The sequence below is a fragment of the Barbus barbus genome (genome assembly GCF_936440315.1).
Source record: "Barbus barbus genome assembly, chromosome: 44".
Lineage (NCBI taxonomy): Eukaryota > Metazoa > Chordata > Actinopteri > Cypriniformes > Cyprinidae > Barbus > Barbus barbus.
In genome coordinates, this window is record NC_136722.1 from 7,355,011 (window position 1) to 7,381,279 (window position 26,269).

The window sequence follows — 26,269 nt, forward strand, 5'->3', positions numbered from 1 at the left end:
TTTAATTTTTTCATTGATATGTTTATTATTGAAATGTTGTTGTTAAATGCATGTGTTAATTTTATTTTATTTCTTTATTTTCTTAAATATGTGGGTAGATAGTATTTATAGAGTTGTAACTTTTTAGTTTTAGTTACTTTTTCTTATTTGTAAGTCGCTTTGGACAAAAGCGTCTGCTAAATGACAAAAGTAAAAAAGTAAAGAGTGTAAAGACCATCGACTCTACCGTGCGACTCCACCGGGCAGGGACACCGGCAAGGGATAGTAGTAGCTTTTTATTTAATTTTTTCATTGATATGTTTATTATTGAAATGTTGTTGTTAAATGCATGTGTTAATTTTATTTTATTTCTTTATTTTCTTAAATATGTGGGTAGATAGTATTTATAGAGTTGTAACTTTTTAGTTTTAGTTACTTTTTCTTATTTGTAAGTCGCTTTGGACAAAAGCGTCTGCTAAATGACAAAAGTAAAAAAGTAAAGAGTGTAAAGACCATCGACTCTACCGTGCGACTCCACCGGGCAGGGACACCGGCAAGGGATAGTAGTAGCTTTTTATTTAATTTTTTCATTGATATGTTTATTATTGAAATGTTGTTGTTAAATGCATGTGTTAATTTTATTTTATTTCTTTATTTTCTTAAATATGTGGGTAGATAGTATTTATAGAGTTGTAACTTTTTAGTTTTAGTTACTTTTTCTTATTTGTAAGTCGCTTTGGACAAAAGCGTCTGCTAAATGACAAAAGTAAAAAAGTAAAGAGTGTAAAGACCATCGACTCTACCGTGCGACTCCACCGGGCAGGGACACCGGCAAGGGATAGTAGTAGCTTTTTATTTAATTTTTTCATTGATATGTTTATTATTGAAATGTTGTTGTTAAATGCATGTGTTAATTTTATTTTATTTCTTTATTTTCTTAAATATGTGGGTAGATAGTATTTATAGAGTTGTAACTTTTTAGTTTTAGTTACTTTTTCTTATTTGTAAGTCGCTTTGGACAAAAGCGTCTGCTAAATGACAAAAGTAAAGTAAGTAAGTAAAGTAGTTTACATCAAAGTTTTTAGCTTGTCTTGCAACTATACTGAAAGGGAACTTATAGGTATACTGATAGTTTACTAATTAAATACTTGTAGTAGCATTTTTAGTACACTTTGAAGTATAGTCTCAGTAAACTACTAGTTTAGGTGTTTTATACTGCAAGTATACTCGTAAGTTTTCTTTAAGTGAACTTTACATCATACTACTATGTCTCTATTTAGGTATTAATTTGTATATATTTTGTTGTATGAATAACTGAACATACAAAACATCAAAAGAAAGAACTTGTTAATATGCCCTACACCAAACCCAACCCTAAACCTAGCCTCCTTCTTGGAGGTCTGAGGTTCTGCACAGAAGATGTGTACTAGCGCCCCCTACCATGTAACAATGAAAATACGGATTCTCTGAGCACAAGTATATTTAGACTTTTTCTAAGTATTAGTCAGGTATACTTAAATGTCATTTTAAGTATATTTCTGAGAAGTACATAAAGCCCATTTCTGAGAAGTACATAAAAAGGCTGTCAGCTAAGAACAGGAAACGGAGGCTACAATTCGCACAGGCTCACCAAAATTGGACAATAGAAGATTGGAAAAAAGTTGCCTGGTCTGATGAGTGTCGATTTCTGCTGCGACATTCAGATGGTAGGGTCAGAATTATGGCATAAAGAACATGAAAGCATGGATCCATCCTGCCTTGTCTCAACGGTTCAGGCCGGTGGTGGTGGTGTAATGGTGTGGGGGATATTTTCTTCGATCACTTTGGGCCCCTTAGTACCAATTGAGCATTGTTTAAATGCCACAGCCTACCTGAGTATTGTTGCTGACCATGCCCATCCCTTTATGACTACAGTGTACCCATCTTCTGATGGCTACTTCCAGCAGGATAATGCACCGTGTCACAAAGCTCAAATAATCTCAGACTGGTTTCTTGAATATGACAATGAGTTCACTTTACTCAAATGGCCTCCACAGTCACCAGATCTCAATCCAATAAAGCACCTTTGGGATGTGGTGGAACAGGAGATTCGCATCATGGATGTGCAGCTGACAAATCTGCAGCAACTGTGTGATGCTATCATGTCAATATGGACCAAAATCTCTGAGGAATGTTTCCAACACCTTGTTGAATCTATGCCACGAAGAATTAAGGCAGTTCTGAAGGCAAAAGTGGGTCCAACCCGGTACTAGCAAGGTGTATCTAATAAAGTGGCCGGTGAGTGTGTATATATATATTTTAAAAAAACTTTGCTACGTGTACTATGTTAGGCTAACCGAGACTTGTCATTGCACTTGCATATTGTTGCTCTTTTGTTAATTTTGATTGCTTCTATTGTCCTCATTTGTTAACATTTATATTGTTAAAAAAATTTTTGGGAATAAGGCAACATAACATTGAGCTCTCTGACAGAGACTATCAGCCATCACTGTGCATAGTTAGTAAGCATGCTGACATCATCCATAGCAATGAGGTCAACCCCGCCCTTACTCTTAGCTTAAGACGTCTCGCTATTCCTTTGTAAAAGTTTGTCTCAGCAGCTTTGTGAATAGGATTTAAGAAAAAAATTCTTAGCTAAAAACTTTTACTGCTATTTAGGAGAACCGATGATGCCATCACCACTGCCCTCCACCCAGCCCTCACACATCTGGAGAAAAAAGACTCATATGTCAGGATGCTGTTCATAGACTTCAGTTCAGCATTCAACACAATCATCCCTCAACAGCTCACACACAAACTGGCCCAGCTGGGGCTCAATACCTCTCTGTGCAACTGGCTGTTGGACTTCCTGACCGGGAGACCTCAAGCAGTACGGGTCGGCAGTAACACATCCAGCACCATCACACTGAACACTGGGGCCCCCCAAGGATGTGTGCTGAGCCCCCTCCTCTTCACTCTGCTGACCCACGACTGCACACCATCACACAACTCCAACATTTTCATTAAGTTTGCGGATGACACAACTGTGGTGGGTCTCATCAGCAACAGAGATGAGACAAACTACAGGAGCGAGGTGAGCCGCCTGGCTGGGTGGTGCAGTGACAACAATCTCTCTCTGAATGTGAAGAAGACGAAGGAGATTGTTGTTGACTTCAGGAGAGTACACACTCAGCATGCCCCTCTGACCATCAACGGTGCGACTGTGGAGAGAGTGAGCAGCACCAAGTTCCTGGGTGTGCACATCACTGAGGACCTCTCCTGGACTAACAACACTGTAGCACTGGCCAAGAAAGCACAGCAGCGTCTATACTTTCTCCGCAAACTCAGAAGAGCCAGAGCCCCGGCCCCCATCATGTGCACCTTCTACAGAGGCACCATCGAGAGCATCCTAACTAGCTGCATCACTGTGTGGTATGGCGCTTGCAACGCATCCTGCCGCAAGTCACTTCAACGCATAGTGAGAGCAGCTGAGAAGATCGTTGGTGTCTCTCTCCCCTCCCTCCAGGACATTTACAACACCCGTCTCACCCGCAGAGCCCTCCGCATTGCAGGTGATCCCACCCACCCGACACACAGTTTCTTCAGTCTGCTGCCATCAGGGAGGAGACTGCGGAGTCTCCAGGCGAGGACCAGCAGACTGAAGGACAGCTTCATACATCAGGCTGTCAGGAAGCTGAACTCCCTCCCATCCTTGCCCCCCCTCCCCTCTTTCACCTCCATTTAACACAGCAACACACTAGGAACTCTGACTATGTGACACCCCCCCCCCCCACCACCACCGACTAACAAACTGTGACCGGCACCTGTCACTTGTGCAGCATTGGCTGATCACTACCCATCCAACATTGACTGCAAATTACCTCTTCGGATAGTCTGACAAAAATCCATCCGAACAGTCACTTCGACTTGTCACTTTAACAGACTGATAAGCTCTTCTTGCACTACACTCATAACAAAACAAAACAAATCTGCACAGTTTTGTTTTTGTACATTCAACTGGTTTGCACTCCATCTATTCTGCCATGTGCCTTATGCACTTTATCTATCTCTCGTTTTTTATTTTCTACAATGTCCTCAGACTGATAAGCTCTTTTGCACTACAAATATATCTACACAGTGTTGTTTTTATTTAACTGGTTTTGCACTCTATATGCCATGCGCCTTATGCCACTTTATCGATCTAATTCTTATTTTTTTGTACAATATCCTCATTTGTATATTTGTATAGTTGTATGTACATATGTTTAAACTGTATTTATCTGTATCTGAACGTGTTTAATGTTAACTGTATGCACCAAGGGTCTGAGAGTAATGCAATTTCAATTCTCTGTATGTATGTGCTGTACATGTGGAAGAATTGACAATAAAGCTGACTTGACTTGACTTGACTTGAACTCTAAGTGCTAAGACAAAATGTTTTGTGAATACAGGCCTGGAGCTCCAGAGACTTGTCCACGGCAACTAAGATCTGCCTGTTCAAATCTAACGTGAAGTCAGTGTTGCTGTTTGGAGCTGAAACCTGCAGGATGACCAAAATGACCACCAGTAATGTGCAAACCTTCATCAACAGCTGTCTCAGAAGGATTCTCCAGATCTGCTGGCCTGACACCATCAGCGATACCAACCTCTGAGAAATGACCCACAAACTCCCCTGCTGAAGAAGAAATCAGGAAGAAAAGATGGGCTACACCTGGAACCAGTTGGAAAGAATTGCCTAAGACAGCGGATTCAGTAGGTCTGTGGTTGGTGGCCTATACCATGACAAGGCTGACGGGCATAAGTAGGAAAGAAAGTTATTTGTTTGTCTCTTAGTTGGAGAAAAACATTGCAATCATTATTCATTTACATTACATTCATTTAACAGACACTTTAATCCAAAGTGAAAAAGAGGAATACAACAAGCAATTCCTCATAAAGAGAGGTGTGACGTGGGATTCTTTGGGCTTTTTGAAGACCAGGCATGCTGCATCTGAATCATTTGTAGAGATTTGATTGCACATGATAGAAGTCCAGCCAGAAGAGCATTGCCGTATAGTTCAGCCAAGAAATGACAATGGCCTGCCCTTACAAAAAAATAAGTTTATTCAAGTGTGCTATTAGTATACTTCTTTTAAACTAAAAATAGGAAAGTATACTTTGTCAACTTTTTTGTACTTCTCAGAAATATACTCAAAATTACAAGTATACTTGACTAATACTTAGAAAAAGTCTAAATATATTTGAGCTATAATTGTGCTCCGAGAATCCGTGTTTTCATTGTTACATGGTAGGGGGTGCTAGTACACATCTTGTGTACAGAATCCCTCCCCCCCAAAAAAAAGAAACATCTCGGTTACGTATTTCCCTGAAGGAGGGAATAGAGACGTAACGTCAAGTGACTGACGTAAATGGGATCTCGCCCGAGAGCCCAATCAACTTGTAGTGTTAACAAAACAAGCCAATGACAGTTGGCGTGCGTGTTTCGTCAAGCACACCCCACCCCGCAGTGCAGGTAGAAAAGGAGAGCATCTGTACCGTTGAAGAATGGTATCGAAGAAATGTACCGAGGGTGCGGGAGGAACTTCAACAGGGTCCGCCAAGGGGAACTGAACTGAGAAGCAACAAAGTGCACATATCCGGTCCGTAGAGGGCAATGCGTGATTGACATTGAGCTGGTCCGGTGTTACTGGCCATCTGAGGCAAGTACGCGGGAGGACATGGGCTCCACACGGAGATTATAGAATATCGCAAACGTGTTAGGTGTCGCCCAGCCAGCAGCTCTACAAATGTCTGCTATCGAGTGCCCCGCGCCAATGCCCAAGAGGAAGCAACGCCTCTCATAGAGTGTGCTCTTACACCGAGGGGGCACGGTAAGCGCTGGGCCTGGTAGGCCAAGACTATAGCCTCCACTATCCAGTGGGCAAGTCTCTGTTTGGAGACAGCCTTTCTCTTCTGCTGTCCTCCGAAGCAGACAAAGAGCAGGTCTGAGGTCCTGAAGCTCTGCGTGCGGTCCACGTAAACGCGCAAGGCACGGACGGGACAGAGAAGAGCAGTGTTTGGGTCTGCCTCCTCCCGGGGCAGCGCTTGCAAGTTTACCACCTGATCCCTAAAGGGCGTGGTGGGAACTTTGGGCACATATCCAGGCCATGTTCATCTCAGGCTAACATGAGAGTTACCCGGTCCGAATTCTAGGAATGAATCGTCGACCGAAAATGCCTGCAGGTCCCCTACCAATGCAGTAAGGAGCAATGTCTTCAATGACAGAAACTTAAGCTCTACTGACTGGAGAGGCTTGAAGGGCTCCTCCTTCAAGGCTGTCAGGACCGAGGGGAGATCCCAAGAGGGTACCAGGTGAGGAACCTGACGACCAAATCGTGCTTCCCCAGAGACTTACCGTCTACTGCATAGTGATGTGCGGCAATAGCGGCAACATACACTTTGAGGGTGGAGGGAGACAGCCTTTGATCCAACCCATCTGGCAGAAAAGAGAGCACGACCCTGACCGGGCATCTATGGGGGTCTTCCCGGCATGAAGAGCACCAATCGACGAACAGGTTCCACTTCAGCCTGTAAGCGTGTCTTGTAGATGGGGCTCTAGCTGAAGTGATGGTTTTTACTACTGCTGGAGGTAGCACACCTAGAACCTCCGTGTCCCATCCAGGGACCAGACGTGGAGATTCCACAAGTCTGGACGTGGGTGCCAGAGGGTACCCCCTCTCTGAGAAAGGAGATCCCTCCTCAGAGGAATTTGCCAATGAGGGTCTGTCGCGAGGTGCATCAGTTCGGGGAACCAAGTCCGATTGGGCCAGTATGGTGCCACCAAGAGGACCTGCTCCTCGTCCTCCTTGACCTTACACAATGTCTGTGAGAGAAGGCTCACTGGGGGAAACGCGTATTTGCATAGGCCCCGAGGCCAGCTGTGTGCCAGCGCATCCGTGCCGAGGGTCCCCTCGGACAGGGAGTAAAACAGCTGGCAGTGGGACGTGTCCTGGGAGGCAAACAGGTCTAGCTGAGCGTCCCCAAAGCCTCTCCAAATCAGCTGGACTGTTTCGGGGTGGAGTCGCCATTATCCTGGAAGGGCGGGCTAACGTGAGAGCTCGTTGGCTGCACGATTGATTTCGCCTGGGACATGAACGGTGGGTGATGGCGGGTGCGACATGCGACGGGAGCTCTAGACCACCTTGGTAGTTGATGTACGCAACGGTCTCAGTGTTGTCCGTACGGACCAGTATATGCTTGTCGTGTAGCAGCATTTTGAAGAGGTGCAGAGCAAGCCATACTTCTAGCAACTTGAGGCAATTGATATGCCACTGCAGTTGGGGCCCTGTCCAGAGCCTCACAGCTGCATGCCCGTTGCACATGGCACCCAAGTCCATGGCAGAGGTATCTGTTGATACAACAACATGCCTGGACATTTGCACAAGGGGAACTCCTACCCGAAGAAAAGCAAGATCCGACCACGGGCTGAAGGTCTGATGGCAGGACGGGGTGACTGAGACCCGGTAAGTGCCGCATCGCCATGCCCATCTCGGGACCCGGTTGTGAAGCCAACGCTGAAGCGGTCTCATATGAAGCAAATCCGAGTGGCGTGACACCGGTTGCAGATGCCATATGCCCCAGGAGCTTCTGAAACCGTTTCAGTGGAACCGCCCTCTTGCGCTGGAAAGACTCCAGGCAGTTCAGCATCGACTGAGCACACTCTACAGAGAGACGTGCTGTGAGGTTGACCGAGTCCAACTCCATGCCGAAAAAAAAGATCCTCTGCACAGGGAAGAGTTTGCTCTTTTCCCAGTTGACCCGAAGCCCAACCGGCTGAGGTGGCTGAGCACCGTGTCCCTGTGTTCGCACAACTGCGCTCGAGACTGGGCCAGTATGAGCCAGTTGTTGTGGTAGTTGAGAACGCGAATGCCTGCTTCCCTTAATGGAACAAGGGCTTCCTCCACGACCTTGGTAAAGATAGGAGGTGATAGCCCAAAGGGGAGGAACTTGTACTGATATGCTTGCCCTTCAAACGCAAAGCGGAGAAACGGTCTGTGTGAAGGGAGGATCGATACATGGAAATACGCATCCTTCAGGTTGATCGCTGTGAACCAATCGAAAGGACGGATGCATTGAAAGATGCGTCTCTGCATCAACATCCTAAACGGGAGCTTGTGAAGGACTAGGGGAACCACCGATGTATCTGCAGTGGGGCAGCGAAGTGGAACACAGGAACCCGACCCGGAAGGCAGTGCGTCCCAGAGTGGTGTCTGAGTGTGTGGTGCGACACTTACCTGGCTCCACGGCTGGGCAGGGGGCGCATGAGTAGGCATCGCGTCCTCGAACCGGACCCTGCTGCCTACTGGCGAAAGGAGAGAGGGACGGGAGCGTGGAGACTGTGTCTCGTGCACTGCCATCCTCGCCCTCTTGGGACCCGGAGAAAAAGGAAACTGCTCTTTTTTTGATGTTTTGAGTAGTTTCCATTTGGCTGGGGAGCCAGTGGCGGAACAGAACAAAAAGGAAACAAAAGATTCTCCAACCGGCCCTCCTCTGGGGGAAGGAGTGGTGTGGTCACCATCTCCTGAAGAGCAGGATCCAAGAACTCCAGGTCGCCCGTCTCAGGGACGCTGCCTGCCCTGGCGCTTCACAGGCTTGGCAGGGGCAGAGGCGGGCTGTGCCGCTTTCCTGCGGCCAGCTCCACGCTGCGGCCGTTGTGAAGGCTGCTGCTGAGGCCGAGCTGCAGCGGAAGTGGAGGCCGCAGGAGGGTGCCCTCGGCGAAGAGCAGACGGAGGGGCTGCAGCCGGCGGTGGGGTGGAGAGAGCAGCGGACTGCCGGGGCAGGATGTGTCAAAACGTCTCTGTCTGCTTTTGTGCAGCAGAGAACTGTTGGGCAAAGCCCTCTACCGCTTCACTGAATAGGCCGGCCTGGGAGATAGGGGAGTCCAAGAAGCGATGCTGCATGGCAATAGCACACTCGACTGGGGGGGATCTCCACATACACTTGAGCCGCCCCACTGTCGAGGGTGGTGGGGACGGAGGAGGCGCAAGGCCTGATTTGGGCAGAAAAAGGTGCCCTCCAAGACCTAGTCACCTCCTCATGGAACTGGAGGCGGCTGCCGGCGATCGGCCTGCGCCCCCAGGAACCAATCATCCAGCCTCGAGCATTCGGGAGAAGGAGGAGGCCTCCAGTGCAGCCCGACGTTCTCGGTGCCCGGGAAAGCATAGCAGTCAGCTCTGGATCTGACTCGGGCAACGCCACTCTTCCTGACGGAGGCAGCGCAGCTGACTCGTCATCTCCAGAGCCTAGCTCGCCCTCCGATGCAGTGATCAACATCCTGTCATCCACTGGCGCTCCGAACGAGATGTTGGGCCCTGCCCTGTCCGAAGATCCAGCGAGCTCGTCCGGAAAACACCAGATATGTGCGATGTGCTGGAGGAATGAGAGGCCCGCAGAGACACACTCGACGGGGAAGCTCTCACTGTGATCCTCAGCTCACCCTGACCATGAGCCGAAGTAGCCCTCCGAGAGACGGAGGAACTAGAACGGGGCATGGCGAGAGGGATACCTACTCATTTGACGAGGAGGTATCTGGACAGCAACATCGCGATGGTCATGTTCCAGCAATGAGAATGACTCATCCACGAGTGCTGCTTCAGCGTGCTGATAGCCCAAGCACAAGACACAGCGATCGTGACTGTCAGATGAAGCCAGGAAACGACCATACCCAGAAACACATGAGCGGGAAGTCATCTCTAAAAAGACACCCGTCGCTCGTGGAGCTCTTATAGATATTGCTCTTTTAGAAAGGAAAGTAAAAGTGTTGAAGCACCCAGGAGAGGTCGCAGCGCGACCGCAGAATGAGAGCTGCAGCACGCTCAGATGAAGCAGCAGCACTGGACAGCAACCTCCGCTGACGGGCCGTCACACCAACACTCGTCAAAACGCTGTCTTGCAGATACTCTCGGAGAGTCGCAGAATGCTCGGCTCTGAAGTGAAAAACTTACTTGCTCTCCTTTTATACTCGCACTGTGGGGCAGGGTGCACGTGGCGAAACACACACGCCAACTGTCATTGGCTTGTTTTGTTAACACTCGAAGGTGATTGGGCTCTCGGGCGAGATCCCATTTACGTCAGTCACTTGATGTTACGTCGAACGAGACTGACTGAAAGGGAACCAAAACAACAGATGCTTCCACGTGTTGAAACAGCATCAAAACTGTTATGTTTATGTTATGGAATAAAATGTCGACCAATGAAGAGGTAATAACGAAGCTTTGGGGTGTTGATCGACTCCATCTACGTTTTGATTTTCATTCTGAATCCAATTCATAGTCTTTTTTCAGCTTTTTGTTCAAAATGTTGTTTATTTGTTTATTTTTTTTTATTTATGAAACTTACCCACATTCAAGTGTTTAAAAAAAAGAATGCATGAAACTAGAATAAAATGTTTTTGTTTAGAAGCAGATACCCTGTTCTTTCTTTTGATGTTTTGTATGTTCAGATATTCATACAACAAAATATATACAAATTAATACCTAAATAGAGACATAGTAGTATCATACTTAAAGTATGATGTAAAGTTCACTTAAAGAAAACTTACTTGCAGTAGTATACTTGCAGTATAAAACTACTAAACAAGTGTACAAAAAATGCTACTACAAGTATTTAATTAGTAAACTATCAGTATACCTATAAGTTCACTTTTAGTATAGTTGAAGTACAAGCTAAAAACTTTGATGTAAACTAGTTGTGTACTCAAAGTTTACTACTGTACTGTTATGCTTAAAAGTATACAGTCATATACTAAAAAGTGGGCCAGTTTAGTCTCGAAGAGTATTGAAATGCCTGTAGTACACTTACAAGTATACTATAGTACACTGATATTTGTATGCTTACTACATAAAGCATACTTAAAAATATACTTGAACTTTACTTAAGTATACGTAATAAAACTTGAAGTGTACTACTTTTTGGTGAGGGTGGAAGAGAAGTTGTGCAGTATGGTTTAAGTAATAGCTGAGCCAGGATACCTTTCTGTGTGGCATTTGCATGTCTATGTGGGTTTTTTATAAATGGTATATTCTATTGCCCTACACCAACCATGTAGGGCAATAGAGGACGTTTACGCAGCACATAACAAGTCACCACGAGCATCTCCAGGCAAAGACTTTCGCCAAAACAGATTCTCAGGCAGCGGTGTTAACTTTAATATTTGTATTACAGTAGTGTAATGAATGTAGAATAGACTTTTTCTAGTAACACCATTCAGTTTTGTGTAAAAAATGTGTCAGTCTGTGCACTCACAGCTGACAGCAGAAATGCATGAACATGGGTACTCAATAGGTTATCAGTGCAGCCAGTGCAGTGTTTGAATATGGTTTACAAAGACACTGTGTGTATAATATAAAATGTGTATAATGGCATTGGTATTACAACGTAAACATCGTTTATGATGAAACTTTCTGTGTCCTCGTAAACCATATATATATATAAAGCATTACGCCTCTGTAGCGTCCTCATAAACCACATATATAAGTATGTGTATGTTTGTGTAAGTTTCATGCACACTGTCTCTAAACTGTCAAGCTGTGTATGTTTAAAATGTTTCTGTATGTGTGTTGAGGTGTTGATAATGGCAGTGGACTGGGCTGGATATGGATACGCAGCACTAGTAGCATCTGGAGGAGTCATAGGATACGTCAAAGCAGGTAGTGTGAAAGATCAAGAGATTATCATGTAGGCCTATATAAAGTTTACAGGATTAAGAGCCAAACTTGTTTGATGGTTATTGCTTGTCAGGCTTATTTGTTTGGCTGGCACTTGTCAGACTGGAAAACTGGCTAAAAACTGATAAGCAAAACATCAGCTTGACCAGATTTTACCCCACACATGCACCACCTTTATGTCATTTTTAACAAAAAAAGTTATTTTTAATCACTTATTTTTACATACATTTATTTGATTCCTTTAGATTCAGTGAAAATGCCATACATCTTGGAACCAGTAATAATAATAAAAAAAAAACTGTTGTATGATAATACTGGATAATAACATAAACATCTAAAAGTTAAAAACACTCCTTGTACTGCATTCCTTATGAGACTTTATACCATTCATCAAGAAAGTGTTTTAGGACATTTTATGTTTTAATTAATTTGTCTTGCAGGCAGTGTCCCGTCCCTGGCAGCAGGGCTGCTCTTTGTTGGTTTGGCTGGTTTTGGTGCTTACCAGACATCACAAGATCCCAAAAATATTTGGGTGTCTTTAGGTGGGCATTTTCACATATTGTGCAATTTATTATATATATTTTTTGCAGTCAAAACAATGATCTAGAGGCGGTATTAATGTGTTTGTTTTATAAAATTAGACTATAGTGATTCTGAATTACACCATGTGTCATCAATATTTTCCCTCTCTCAGCTGCATCTGGGACACTAGCTACTATCATGGGAAAGAGATTCTATAACTCACGCAAAATCATTCCAGCTGGTCTTATTGCTGGAGCAAGGTAACTAACACACATCACACTTCATTTGTGTAAAACAGGGTTTCCCTTTTTCATAGATGATAGAGCTCTCGACTGTTAGCAAAATATTTGAGCTCATTACAACATAAAAAAAACAAATGAGTCACGTATTCATGCAACTCCAGCCAAAAGTGTAAAGGGAAGAAACAGAAATATTATAATTCTGTTCCTGGACTTCTGACCACTTTGTTTTGATTTTTCAGCCTCCCTCACTCCAAAAACCTCAGCATGTCACTAATAGCACAAGAAGTAAAATAGTATTACCATAGTATCTGTTTGGGTTTGTTTTAATTACGACATGGTATTCGTTACAGTACCTTATAAATATTGAAGGTATGAATATAGCAACCTTTCAATCAAAGGTGCCACCCCAGTTTATTTCTGCAAGTGCTTTTTCAGCATGTATTGCAGCTTGAAATGCAATTTATAATTATTAAAATAATTTTCTTTTATTTACTCGTTTGTTTGAGCAGAGGCTCCTCAGTGTTGTTTTACCAGGTCTTGTCACATGACTGCAGTCAATTATCAACTTAAATCTAAAGGGCAAGTTCACTCAATTAATTTACTCAAACCTGTATGACTTGCTTGCTTCCATGAAACTGAACGGGAAGAACTTTTGCAGCTTTTCCATAATATCATGACTGTCAAACTCCAAAAAAACACCATTAGTACTACCAAAAAAGTAGCCTATGTGCCTCATCTGCTATACATACTTCGTCTTCTGAAGTCATGCAATAGCTTTGCATAAGGAACAGACCAAAATGTGTCTTTTGAGTTTGATGTCTGATGAAAGAATTTTCATTTTTACCTTTAGATGTTTCTTGCAGTGTGCTGATGCTGGCAAAACTTGGAGCTGGAATGCTACAGAAACCTCAGCAATCATGATACCCAAACAGAAATCACTGTCTGCTTTCATTAAAAAAAATTTCTTTGAACATCATGTCATTAAAGCTCATTGTTATATTTTGTAAAAAATGTACAATAAAAATGTAGTTGTCAGGAGAATTTCTGAATCAAAGACTTCTGTTACAAACATTTTACAAAACACTTACAAAACACTATTTATTGATTTGAGTTCAGCACAACCCAATCACTGTTATCTACATTATATGTTTATGTGGTAGTTGTCAGTACCGTTTACAGGGAAAAATAATACAAAATCTATAAAACCTGACAAAAAAAGGGATACTCGACATTCAAGGAAATATAAATTATACTGCCTTGCAGTATGAATCACAGTAACACATAAAAAAGAAAATCAGAATATATTTAATAACTGCATACTATAAAAAATGTCAAAAGGGTTACAAAAAATAGATGCAATAAATGGGATATAGATATACCCATTCCATTGAAAATAAAGATTACAGGCATTGGATGCATAAACTGAACAAGACAGAGAGACAGATTTAAAGATGAACAAATTGTTAGGTTTGTAAAAATCTGTTGTACACAGATTCTTGTTTTTTATCGAACAATTAAGCAGCCGTGGGCTTACAGTACGTGGTGTGGATGCTCTTTGCAGAAACAAAAAGATATGCGTTTATACAATATTCACGAGTGTTGAAATAGGCCTTAGTCCTCACAGCAGCTGTAGCTCGCATAATAGATATTAGCGATGGCTTCCATATTTTGCAGCCCAGTCAACCCGCCCATGCACTGGCTGAACTGGTGGAGCGCGAGCAATGAGATTGGCGGAGTTTTTGCCCAGAGCTGAGTAACTCGTTCCTTTAGGTTGGGTTCGGTCTGCTCTCCTTTTCCATCCATCATAATCTGAGGAGAGAGAACAAGCATTTAACTCTTGTGCAAATTCAGCAAAGCCTAAGTTAAGGGCTACTTCTAATGTAATGAAGAGGCAGAGTCCAAAATTAACACTTGCCAAGGGGCAAAAGAGTAAAAACTGTATTTGGTAAATAAAACCAGATGGCCAGTAACTTAATTAGGAACTTCAACATCACATGGCTCACAACATATGAACAATAGTGTGGCAAAGGTGATTAAAATCAAAGACATAAAAACAGTCTAGTGACTTACATGGAATAGTCCTTGGATTGGCCACCAAAATGGTAATATGAGGGGGAAGAAAATCATGCGCCTTAACATGGTGACAGCAGCTGTTATACACTGACTGACTCATATGATGCTGTGACAATGGTTTCAGTGTATCTGTCACTAAGAGCAAGGTATCAGTTATATAAATCCACTGTACAAACGATAAAAATATAACATTTTAATAAAAATAAACCCAGAAGGTGTGACAACGTTAATTTTGGACCCTGGGAAGAAGTGCTGAATAAGACTATTCTGGGATTTTACCTTCAGAGATCTCACTGACTGAAACTGTAGAGGAAGGTTTGGACTTTGAAGGTTTAGCTTTGCCAGTTTTTGAGTCAGCAGTGGCAGAGAGATCAACTAAGAGCAGATATAAAGATGGGAGAGAAACAGACAGAGACAGATTGAATGAATAAATGAATGTAGAAAGAAACAGCATATCTTAAAAGAGCTCTAGCAACAGATGTGAAGAACAGAAAAAAAAGCGTACAAAGGGAGTTTAAGTTTTGGGTCTCGGAAGAATAACATTAAGTATAAAAGTGTGTAGGTTTTGTAGACCAGAGGGTTTCAAACTTTCAAACTAGACAAACCAGTAATACCATCCTAAACTCACAGCACTATTTGAGGCAATGTTGCTATGTCGGACCTATGACATTTTTAAAACATAGGATCTTGTAAGAGGCTGTTTTCATCTTAACTTATAATGTGCCTCCTCCAACCATTGTTTTGGAAATGTTCTGGTTGTTTGGGCTGCTCAATCAAACAGAGTAAAGTTTTGATAGTGCCTTTGTGTTTACATTTGTAAGGGAAACAAACATACAAATGATAATAAAGAAAATCAAATATTTTAAATTTACAAAAATTACACACCTCACCTTTAAATTTAATATCGGTATTGCAAAGACAACATAAGTATACACAAGCCAACATGCATGCAGCATATAGAAAAGCATAAAAATGTGAATTTCATAATGCTGTTCTAACAAACAAAGAAAGCCAAAAATAAATTATTTGAGGATGAATTGTAAAACCAAAGTCTTACGTGCATGCTGGTGTCCGAGAGGGGCAAGCTGAATCCTTTGTACTACGGATCCCACTTCTTTCTTCTGGAAAGAGGGTATATATCCTCCAGAGAGATTGTATGTGGTGGTTACAAAGTTTCCTGTGGGCAGAGGCCACAACTTAGAGTCAAGAAAGAAAACACAACCAGCTAAACAAACAAATGTTTATCTACATTTTTGCTAAATATACCCACTCAAAAGAGGTGTGAAAATGACTCATTCTATCAAATGTCAGTGTGAAGAGTTCCACAATGACTATTTTTCTCGAAGTGTCTTACAGACATTTACACCCCAGACCAATGTCCATGATAATGTAGGCAATGGCAGAACAATACTGTTGCAAAGAGATATACAGTGCCCTCCAAAAGTATTGGAACAGTAAAGACAAAATTGCTCTGTTAGCTGTAGAGTCAAGACATTTACAAATATGATTAAAAGATGAATATGAGACAAAACTACAGGATATCACATTTTATTATTGGGTGATTCAACACATAGTTGTTTTACCAGCTAATACGTTCAGCACTTTTAGAGTTTCATCCCTCTATCTGATGTGAGCATAAGTATTGGAACAGTTGCCTCACAGGTCTTTCTAAGTGATCAGTTGTGTCCTGTTGCATTAATTCTTCAGATATTAAAAGCAGGAAATGTGTCGTCTCAGTTATATCCATTACTTCTGCATTCTGAATCTTGCATTCGATGATGACACACACAAACCAGGATGAAGACGAGGGAGCTGACTTTGAGAGAAAAGCAAGCAATTTGGATACTAAAAGAGGAAGTCAGTTAGAGCTCTAGCAAAAACAAAAGGCATGGAGAAATCAAGAGTTTGGAAACCACCAGCAACCAACAACGACCTGATCGGCTGAGAAAACAACAGTAGTTGACGACAGACAAATCATAAAAGCTGTGAAAATGAATGCTAAAAGACGTGTCTGTAAAATCACCAACAACTTCCAGAAAGCTGGGGTGATGCTCTGACAATCTACTGTCCTCAGGAGACTTTGACACAGAATTACAGATGCTACACAGCAAGATGCAAACCTCTGACCAGCATCAAAAATAGAAAGGCAAGATTAGAGTTTGCAAAAAAGGACAAAGGTGAGCTAGAAGAGTTTTGGAACTGTGTTTATGGACCAATGAGACAAAGATGAACCTTTATCTAAGTGATGGGAAAGCAAAAATGTGGAGAAAAAAAGGGAACTGCAATGATCCCAAGCATACAGCCTCATCTGTAAAGCATGGAGGTGGTGTCGTGGCATGGGCATGTATGGCTGTCTCTGGAACAGGCCCTCTCAACTTTACTGATGACAATGTATGATGACAGTAGCAGAATTAATTTGGAAGGGTACAAAACCATCTTGCCTACCAATATTCAAGAAAATATCACCAGATTCATTGGGAAGTGCTTCATATTGCATCAGGACAATGACCCAAAACACCCTGCAGTTCAGTCAAGGAATTTATAAGGGCAAAGAAATGGAAAGTCTTAGATTTCCCAAGTCAATCTCCAGATTTAAATCTGATTGAACATGAATTTCAGCAGCTGGAGAGGAGAGTAAAGGCAGAAACTCCCCAAAAAAGCAACAATTGGAATTGGGTGCATTAAAGGCTGGGAAAAGTATTTCAAAGGATGAGACCAAGAGTCTGGTGATGTCTATGGGTCTCAGACTCACTGCTGTGATTGTGCGCAAGGGATCTGCAACTAAATAATAGCTTTTAATCTTTTATATCTACCTTATGTTCAACTGTCCCAATACTTATGCTCACATCAATGAGTGGGATGAACTGCTGTTCTTTTTATTTGGTAAAACATGTGTGTTGAAACGGCTAATGATAAAACTACATTCTGTACTTTTGTCTCATATTCATCTTTTAATCATATTTGCAAATGTCTTGACTCCACAGCCAACAGAGCAATTTTGTCTTTACTGTTCCAATACTTATGGAGGGCACTGTATGTACCTTTGATCTGTTAAATTGTCTCTAGTGTCCTTTCTTTAGCTTTATCTGTGGCTTTACTGCTGCTTTTCTGAATCGATAGGCAGTAATACAGTAAAGGCAGACAGGCCTTAAAATAACATGAAGCAGGGTTGGGCAAAATTCAGAATTTTTGGCCTTGTCAATTAATAAACTAAAATTAAAACGAATTGGCCCTGAAAATTGATGGCTATTTGCATTGTAATCCAAAGAAATTAACACAGTCAAACAAAAAAAGTAATGCAATTATCCCCTCACAAGTTGTGCCACAAACCAAAATAATTACATTCTTAATTTTAACCTAAATTTTAACTAAGATCATTAAAGGATTAGTTCACTTCCAGAATAAAAATTTTACTCACCCCATGTCGTCCAAGATGTTTATGTTTGTCTTTCTTCAGTCGAAAATAAATTCATGTTTTTGAGGAACATTCCAGGATTTTTCTCCATACAGTGGACTTCAATGGGACCCAACTGTTTGAAGGTCTAAATGGCAGTTTCAATGTAGCTTCAAAGGGCTCTACATGATCCCAGCTGAGGAGTAATGGTCTTATCTACTTCAAAATCATCCAACATAATTTTTTTGTAAAGGGCATTTAACTTTCTGTGAATGTTCGCTTTGTAAACACTGGGTCGGTACTTCCGCCTACCTACTTCCGCGTGACCTTTCCAATGTGACTATGTAATGCGTGAGGTCGAGCTAGTGCAAGATGAGCATTTGTAGTCAACAAGTATATACATTTTTATTTATTTTTTTGAAAATGACCAATCGTTTCAATAGAGAAGACCCTTATTCCTAGGCTGAAACTGCATAGAGCCCTTTGAAACTGCATTGAAACAATATCCAATATATGGAGAAAAATTCTGGAATATTTTCCTCAAAAGGCTTAATTTCTTTTCATCTGATTAAAGAAACATCTTGGATGACATGAGGATGAGTATATTGTCAGGAAATTTTTATTCTGGAAGTGAACTAATCCTTTAATTTCTGTATATGTAGAATATTTATTCTTAAATTATTTGACATTCCTTTAACCCTTTAACCACCGAGGGCATTTTTACCTCACTGTAGTTGTTTTTTTCTGAGTGACATACACAAAAATATTGACTCATAACTTGAATACTGTAGCAAGGAGAGTCAAAAGCTTAGTATCGTTTAATAGAACACTTTCTGTTCTTTCAGTGTAAAAAAAAATAAAAAATACAAAAATTAGCTCTTGACTCCCTGAAGGAATTTTAAAAACTGTTGTTTATGGTGGATCGGCACCTAGAGATGAGCTACACAGCCCTGAACGTCAGCGGAGACCAGGACACCTAGATGAGCCCCAGAGACTGATCCCCAGTGAAGACCCTGTCTCCAAGACGGCCATCGGGACAAGACCACAGGATACAGATGAGTCCTTTGCACAATCTGACTCTGCTTTAGCCTAGATTTAAACTGCTTATTTTGTCTGGCCAGAGGAGAATGACATTATTTCAACACACTATTTCCCCGTCTAAATACTGTAAAGTTTATGTAAAGCCACCCAGCTTTATATCAAGCTCATGTAAAGCTGCTATGACACAATTTGCATTGTTAAAAGCGTTATACAAATAATAGTGACTTGACTTGTTTTCTGAGTGCCATATACAAAAAATAATGACTCGTAACTCCAAAACCGTAGCAAGGAGAGTCAAAAGGTAGGTATCATTTGATAGAAATTTATTTGCCATTGAAACACAAGAATCATTTTTCCATTCAATCTTTGTATGATTGTTTGGCTGAGGTTAAGTGTTGGTTAGCTAACAATTTTCTCCAACTGAATGAGAACAAGTCTGAGTTTATTTTATTTGGTAAAAAGGGATGTGTGGATGATGTCACTGACTGCCTGGGGTTACTTCCTGGGAAAAAGCTTTCTAGAGTGAAAAACCTTGGTGTCATTTTTGACTCTGAGCTCAAATTTGATCGTCAGATTAATGCTGTAGTTAAAAATAGTTTTTTCCATCTTAGATCTATATCTAAGTTGAAGTCTATCCTTTCTTTTGATGATTTGGAGAAAGTTGTGCATGCTTTTGTGTCATCTCGTTTGGATTATTGCAATGCATTGTATCTGGGTGTGAGTCAGGCCTCTCTCTCTCGCCTACAGCTTGTTCAGAATTCTGCTGCTAGGCTTTTAACGGGAACCAAGAAGAGAGAGCATATTACTCCTGTACTTATCAAATTACACTGGCTTCCTGTACGATACAGGATTCATTATAAAGTGCTATTATATGTTTTTAAAGCTTTGCATGGTTTAGCACCAGAGTATATTTCTGATTTAATCAGTTTGCATCAATTCGATAGGTCTTTGCGTTCTAATGATCAATTACATCTGATGGTCCCTCGATCTCGTTTAAAATGCAAAGGTGATCGGGCCTTTTCTGTTGCTGCTCCTAGGCTTTGGAATGATCTTCCTCTGTCTGTAAAATCTTCTCCTACACTTCCTGTATTTCAGAGTGCGCTTAAAACTCATTTGTTTACATTAGCATTTGAAAATGTTTTGTAATTTGTTCTGTTGTTGTTGTTGTTATGGTATATGTTTATGATGTTTTATGCTTGTCTTTATTCTTATATTTTTATTTAATCTTCCTGTACAGCACTTTGGTCTCCACATTGTGGTATTGAAAGTGCTTTATAAATAAAGTTGAAGTTGAAGTTGAAGTTGAAGAAATCATTCTATATTTTTAGCGGGAAAAATCTTTGCATTTGAATATTCTCATGTTGAGAAATAGGAGATAAATTTAAGAAAAAATTTGTGTGGTCAAGGGAAATTTTTCATATCATTTTTATTTGACGTTCAGTATCTCATGAAAGAATTAAGGTAGGATACATTTTTTGGTGATGTTCCCCAACATGTGTGCTGTATGTGAATACAATTTTGTGGTGATTTCATGAAGTAATCAAAAGTTACAGCATTTGGAACCAAGGTATCTTTTCTTTTGACAGTTTTGAAATTGTTGTTTTTAATTTGAAGTAACGCCTTACTCAAGTTTAGTCAAAGCCCCAAACAATTATATTTGTTTTATTTTACTTGATGAGACCTTTCAAATGACATATGACACATGACTATCTGAGCTGTATGATGTTTCTGACATATTAAGAGTACATGACACAAAAAACATTTTTCAAAATTATGATTTTTTTTTTCTAATTATCCGCAAATAACTCAGCACTATTTACGCCCGTTTCACACCGCAAGCGTGAGCAGCGCATATTTTTTTTGGTGTGCATGTTAACAAATAAGTGCATTCACACTGGGAGCAGGAGTAGCTTGTGAGCGTCAAGCAGGAGCGTCGCGAGTCTATTTTTGCTGCGCCGCTTACGCCGAATTAAAGCCACAGTGTATTGTTCTTGTTCAATATTGACCGGATGGATTAACATGAAAAATAACAAATGTCACCATAAAATCATATAAGCGAGGTGTTACGTGTTTCCCAATCACCATATGATTTTCTTTTATAAAAAATTCACGAGTTTTTGCCCAAACTTCAAAGGTCTGTTAAATTAATAAAAATAGAGGCATTTGTTAACTTTAAGATGACTTTTTATCATGTAAACTATTTATATATAGCATGTTATTTACATATATGTAAATACCATGCTGTATAGCCTATATTACATACATTTTAGATTCAGATTAGATTAGATTCAACTTTATTGTCACTGTGCAGAGTACAAGTACAGAGCCAATGAAATGCAGTTAGCATCTAACCAGAAGTGCAAATAACAAAGTATATAAATAGATATAAAAATGTGTATATACATTCAGTTTTTATGACATATAGTGCAAGTTATGAGGTAGATGGGGAGAGACTAGCTCAGTGCAAATGACTGTACATACAACTTAGGTTGTAAGGAAATATAAACAGAAGGTGCATTATAAAGAGAGGTATGTAAGTAGCATATGTTTGTATATGGCCAATGACCTTAACGGCCTCCGGAGGTAGAAATGTGCAAGGGAATGTGCAAAATGTCAGAAAATGTGCAAAACAGCAGGAATAAAAGAACATTGTGAGTGAGGAGTGCAGACAGGTTATTGAACAGTGCAGTATTTTTTTTTTTCAATGTAGCTTGATGCTAATGTACCTCCAATTATTTCAGATGTATTCTTTTAAGCATTGTGGATATTTTGTGTTTCTGATGAAGAAACAGAAATTATTTATGTTAATTTAATGCTGTTTATTGAGCAGCGGACGATGTAAACCACACAAGATCATGTCATGGCCACGACATGTTAACTTGCAGGAACGTGATAATATGTCATGGCCACGAGATACTAGGTGTGTTCGACTTCATGTAGCGCTGTGCAGACCGATCGGCGGCCAACTTGAAGCAGTGCATTCCAGTTAGAAATTTTGTCCGATTTGAGACCGCACCGAAACCACGTATGTAATATATGTCATATATACAGTGCCCTCCAAAAGTATTGGAACAGTAAAGACAAAACTGCTCTGTTGGCTGTGGAGTCAAGACATTTACAAATATGATTCAAAGGTGAATATGAGACAAAACTACAGAATGTCAAATTTTATTATTGGGTGATTCAACACAGATGTTTTATCAGCTAAGAAGTTCAGCACTTTTAGAGTTTCATCCATCTATCTGATGTGAGCATAAGTATGGGAACAGTTGCCTCACAGGTCTTTCTAAGTGATCAGCTGTGTCCTGTTGCATTAATTCTTCAGATATTAAAAGCAGGGAATGTGTCAAATCAGTTATATCCATTACTTCTGCATTCTGAATCTTGCATTCGATGATGACACACACAAACCAGGATGAAGACGAGGGAGCTGACTTTGAGAGAAAAGCAAGCAATTTGGATGCTAAAAGAAAAGAGGAAGTCAGTTAGAGCTCTAGCAAAAACAAAGGGCATGGAGAAATCAAGAGTTTGGAAACCACCAGCGACACCAGCAACCAACAACGACCTGATCGGCTGAGAAAACAACAGTAGTTGATGACAGACAAATCATAAAATCTGTGAAAATGAATCCTAAAAGATGTGTCTGTAAAATCACCAATAACTTCCAGAAAGCTGGGGTGATGCTCTGACAATCTACTGTCCTCAGGAGACTTTGACACAGAATTACAGATGCTACACAGCAAAATGCAAACCTCTGACCAGCATCAAAAATAGAAAGGCAAGATTAGAGTTTGCAAAAAAGCACAAAGGTGAGCCAGAAGAGTTTTGGAACTTTGTTTATGGACCGATGAGACAAAGATGAACCTTTATCTAAGTGATGGGAAAGCAAAAATGTAGAGAAAAAAAGGGAACTGCAATGATCCCAAGCATACAGCCTCATCTGTAAAGCATGGTGGAGGTGGTGTCGTGGCATGGGCATGCATGTCTGCCTCTGGAACAGGCCCTCTCAACTTTACTGATGACTTGATGTATGATGACAGTAGCAGAATGAATTTGGAAGGGTACAAAACCATCTTGCCTACCAATATTCAAGAAAATGTCCCCAGATTCATTGGGAAGTGCTTCATATTGCATCAGGACAATGACCCAAAACACCCTACCAGTTCAGTCAAGGAATTTATAAGGTCAAAGAAATGGAAAGTCTTAGATTGCCCAAGTCAATCTCAAGATTTAAATCTGATTGAACATGAATTTCACCAGCTGAAGAGGAGAGTAAAGGCAGAAACTCCCCAAAACAAGCAACAATTGGAATTGGCTGCATTAAAGGCTGGGAAAAGCATTTCAAAGGATGAGACCAAGAGTCTGGTGATGTCTATGGGTCACAGACTCACTGCTGTGATTGTGCGCAAGGGATCTGCAACTACAGTGGTGTGAAAAAGTGTTGGCCCCTGCCTGATTTGTTTTGTTTTTTTGCATGTTTGTCAAACTTTAATGTTTCAGATCATCAAACAAATATAAATATTAATCAAAGATAACACAAGTAAACACAACATGCAATTTTTAAATGAAGGTTTTCTTTATGAAGGGAAAACAAAATCCAAACCCACATGGCCCTGTGTGAAAAAAAAATCAGGAAGGGGGCCAACATTTTTCACACCACTGTAAATCATAGCTTTTAATCTTTTCTATCTGCCTTATGTTCAAATGTCCCAATACTTATGCTCACATCAATGAGTGGGATGAACTCTAAAAGTGCTGTTCTTTTTATTTGGTAAAACATGTGTTGAAACGGCTAATAATAAAATGTGACATTCTGTAGTTTTGTCTCATATTCATCTTTTAATCATATTTGCAAATGTCTTGACTCCACAGCCAACAGAGCAATTTTGTCTTTACTGTTCCGATACTTATGGAGGGCACTGTATGTCACATATGTGTGGGACAGATGGGAGGGGGATAAGCTCGCAGCTGTGTGTGTGCACTTTGGATGGGTTAAAATGCAGAGCACGAATTCCGAGTATGGGTCACCATACTTGGCCATATGTCACTTCACTTTCACTTTACATCGGCTTGATATAAAGCTGGGTGGCTTTATATCAGCTTTACAGTATTTAGACGGGGAAATAGTTTGTTGAAATAGTGTCATTCTCCTCTGTCCAGAAAAAATCAGCAGTTTAAATCTAGGCTAAAGCAGAATCAGATTGTGCAAAGGACTCATCTGGTTCCTGTGGTCTTGTCCCGCTGGCCGTCTTGGAGACAGGGTCTTCACTGGGGATCAGTCTCTGGGGCTCATCTAGGTTTCCGGACTGTAGAGGTCATCTCTAGGTGCTGATCCACCATCTGATCTCGGAATAAGAAAGTAACAGACTAATATTAGCGTAGATGCCATTCTTCTAACTATGTAACAAGCACATCAGGTGTTTTGGGAAGTGGTCCCGGTTCCGGTTTATCTAATTAATGCAGCCTAACAATCCTTTAACGGATTTGAAATGCGATAGTGTATTATGTGTAAGACAGGTTAAAGAGATGGGTCTTTCATCTAGATTTAAACGGACAGAGTATGTCTGCTTCCCGTACAGTGTTAGGTAGATTGTTCCAGAGTTTGGGTGCTAAATAGGAAAACGATCTCCCGCCCGCAGTTATTTTGATATTCTAGGTATTATCAAATGGCCAGAGTTTTGAGATTGCAGAGGACGTGAAGGACTGTAATGCCATAAGAGCTCATTCAAATACTGAGGTGCCAAACCATTCAGGGCTTTATAGGTAATTAGTAAGATCTTAAAATGTATACAATGTTTAATAGAGACCGCAGTGCAGTGTTTACAGAACCGGGCTAATGTGGTCATACTTCCTGGTTCTAGTAAGAACTCCAGCTGCTGCGTTTTGAACCAGCTGGAGTTTGTTTATTAAACGTGCAGAGCAACCACCCAATAAAGCATTACAATAATCTAGCCTCGAGGTCATGAATGCATGAATTAATGTTTCCGCATTTGACATTGAGAACATAGGTCGTAATTTAGATATATTTTTAAGATGGAAAAATGCAGTTTTACAAATGCTAGAAACATTTTTTTCGAAGGAAAATTGCTATCAAAACGTATGCCTAGGTTCCTAACTGATGACGAAGAATTTACAGAGCAGCCATCAAGTATTAGACAGTGATCTAGGTTATTACAGGCAAAAGTTTTTGGTCCAATAATTAACACCTCTGTTTTTTCAGAATTTAGCAGTAAGAAATTGCTTGTCATCCAGTTTTTGATATCAACTATACATTCCGTTAGTTTTGCAAATTGGTAAGTTTCATCAGGTCGTGAATAAATATAGAGTTGGGTATCATCAGCATAACAGTGAAAGCTAACACCATGTTTCCTAATGATATCTCCCAAGGGTAACATGTCAAGCGTGAAAAGTAAGGGGCCAAGTACTGAGCCTTGAGGTTTTTGGGACATATTCTAATGACAATGATTTAACGTAATAAAAAGTAATATTAATATGTAATTTAAAGCAATAGCTTAATTTAGCTCAAAGGGAATCATTTATGATTTTATAGGGATTTGAACAATCACGGTTACGGCGATTCACTAAACGAGCCGTAAAACAAAATCTGTACTGGATATTAAAATCCAAAATATAGTGAAAACACTATTAAATAGCACAGTAACAAGATCGGCAGATTAAGACATTAACTTGTGAACAGAAAACACAAGATACTTCTCTTTTCAATATAAATAAGATTTTATTTATAGAAACCTAAGACAAACTAATCTAACACATGAACACAAGCATTCACACGTTGCAGAAAGAGAGAAAGTGAGGAAAGGATGAGTTTAAGAGAATGGAAATGTGAAATCCCAAGTTTACAGCAATATGTTCAATTGCATAGACCTGAACAACCATCAATCACTTATTTAACCCTCGCTTTGAGTTTCTCAATGAGGCTAACATTTATATTAAGTGCACCTGATTCAGTTAGAACTTTGAGGCGTTACTTGCTTGCTTTGCCTGTGCTAAGGGGTTTCCTTTGTGTCGTCGATGCAGACAGGGGGTTCCCCGAAGTTGCTGATTGGCTGGAAGTTCAGTAGTCTTTGAAGTGAGGTCTTGGGCGTTGGCTGAGGATGCGGAGTTGGTCTGGTCGAAGTTTGAAGCGAGTGCAGTCGGAGCTGGACTTTGTATCAAACATATATTAGAACACGAAACTCCACGGAAAGAAAAGAAACTAAAGTAAAAGAATAACAATAAAAGGAGGTAATGAGACTAAGTTGTTTTCCTTCTTATTATGGTAGCAGCTGGCACGTGGGCCAGAGCACGCTCAAAGAGCAGCACGCGGTGGCAAA

The 26,269-nt window shown here is 40.9% G+C and overlaps 2 protein-coding genes across 5 annotated transcripts in view; one reads left to right on the top strand and one right to left on the bottom strand.

Moving 5' to 3' along the window:
• Window positions 1–11,569: 11,569 nt before the first annotated feature.
• LOC306863528 (transmembrane protein 14C-like) lies at window positions 11,570–13,348 on the top strand (the record flags this gene model as incomplete). The annotated part of the gene is made up of 4 exons (XM_079406912.1): window positions 11,570–11,645; window positions 12,104–12,205; window positions 12,358–12,445; window positions 13,291–13,348. 4 exons carry the CDS (start codon window positions 11,570–11,572, stop codon window positions 13,346–13,348), a joined length of 324 nt encoding a protein of 107 aa, XP_079263038.1.
• Window positions 13,349–13,357: 9 nt separating this feature from the next.
• The window catches only part of mak (male germ cell-associated kinase), a 98,164-nt gene continuing 85,252 nt past the window's right edge, over window positions 13,358–26,269 (bottom strand). For 2 of the 4 annotated variants that reach the window (XM_079406915.1, XM_079406916.1), the window contains exons 13-14: window positions 15,558–15,677; window positions 13,405–14,236 (exon numbers count right to left, since the gene is read on the bottom strand). In XM_079406915.1, the coding sequence (XP_079263041.1) occupies window positions 14,076–14,236; window positions 15,558–15,677 (281 nt within the window). In that variant the 3' untranslated portion in view covers window positions 13,405–14,075. Of the gene's footprint in view, window positions 14,237–14,779; window positions 14,876–15,557; window positions 15,678–26,269 lie in introns of all 4 variants that reach the window. The other 2 variants (XM_079406914.1, XM_079406913.1) reach the window with 2 other exon arrangements.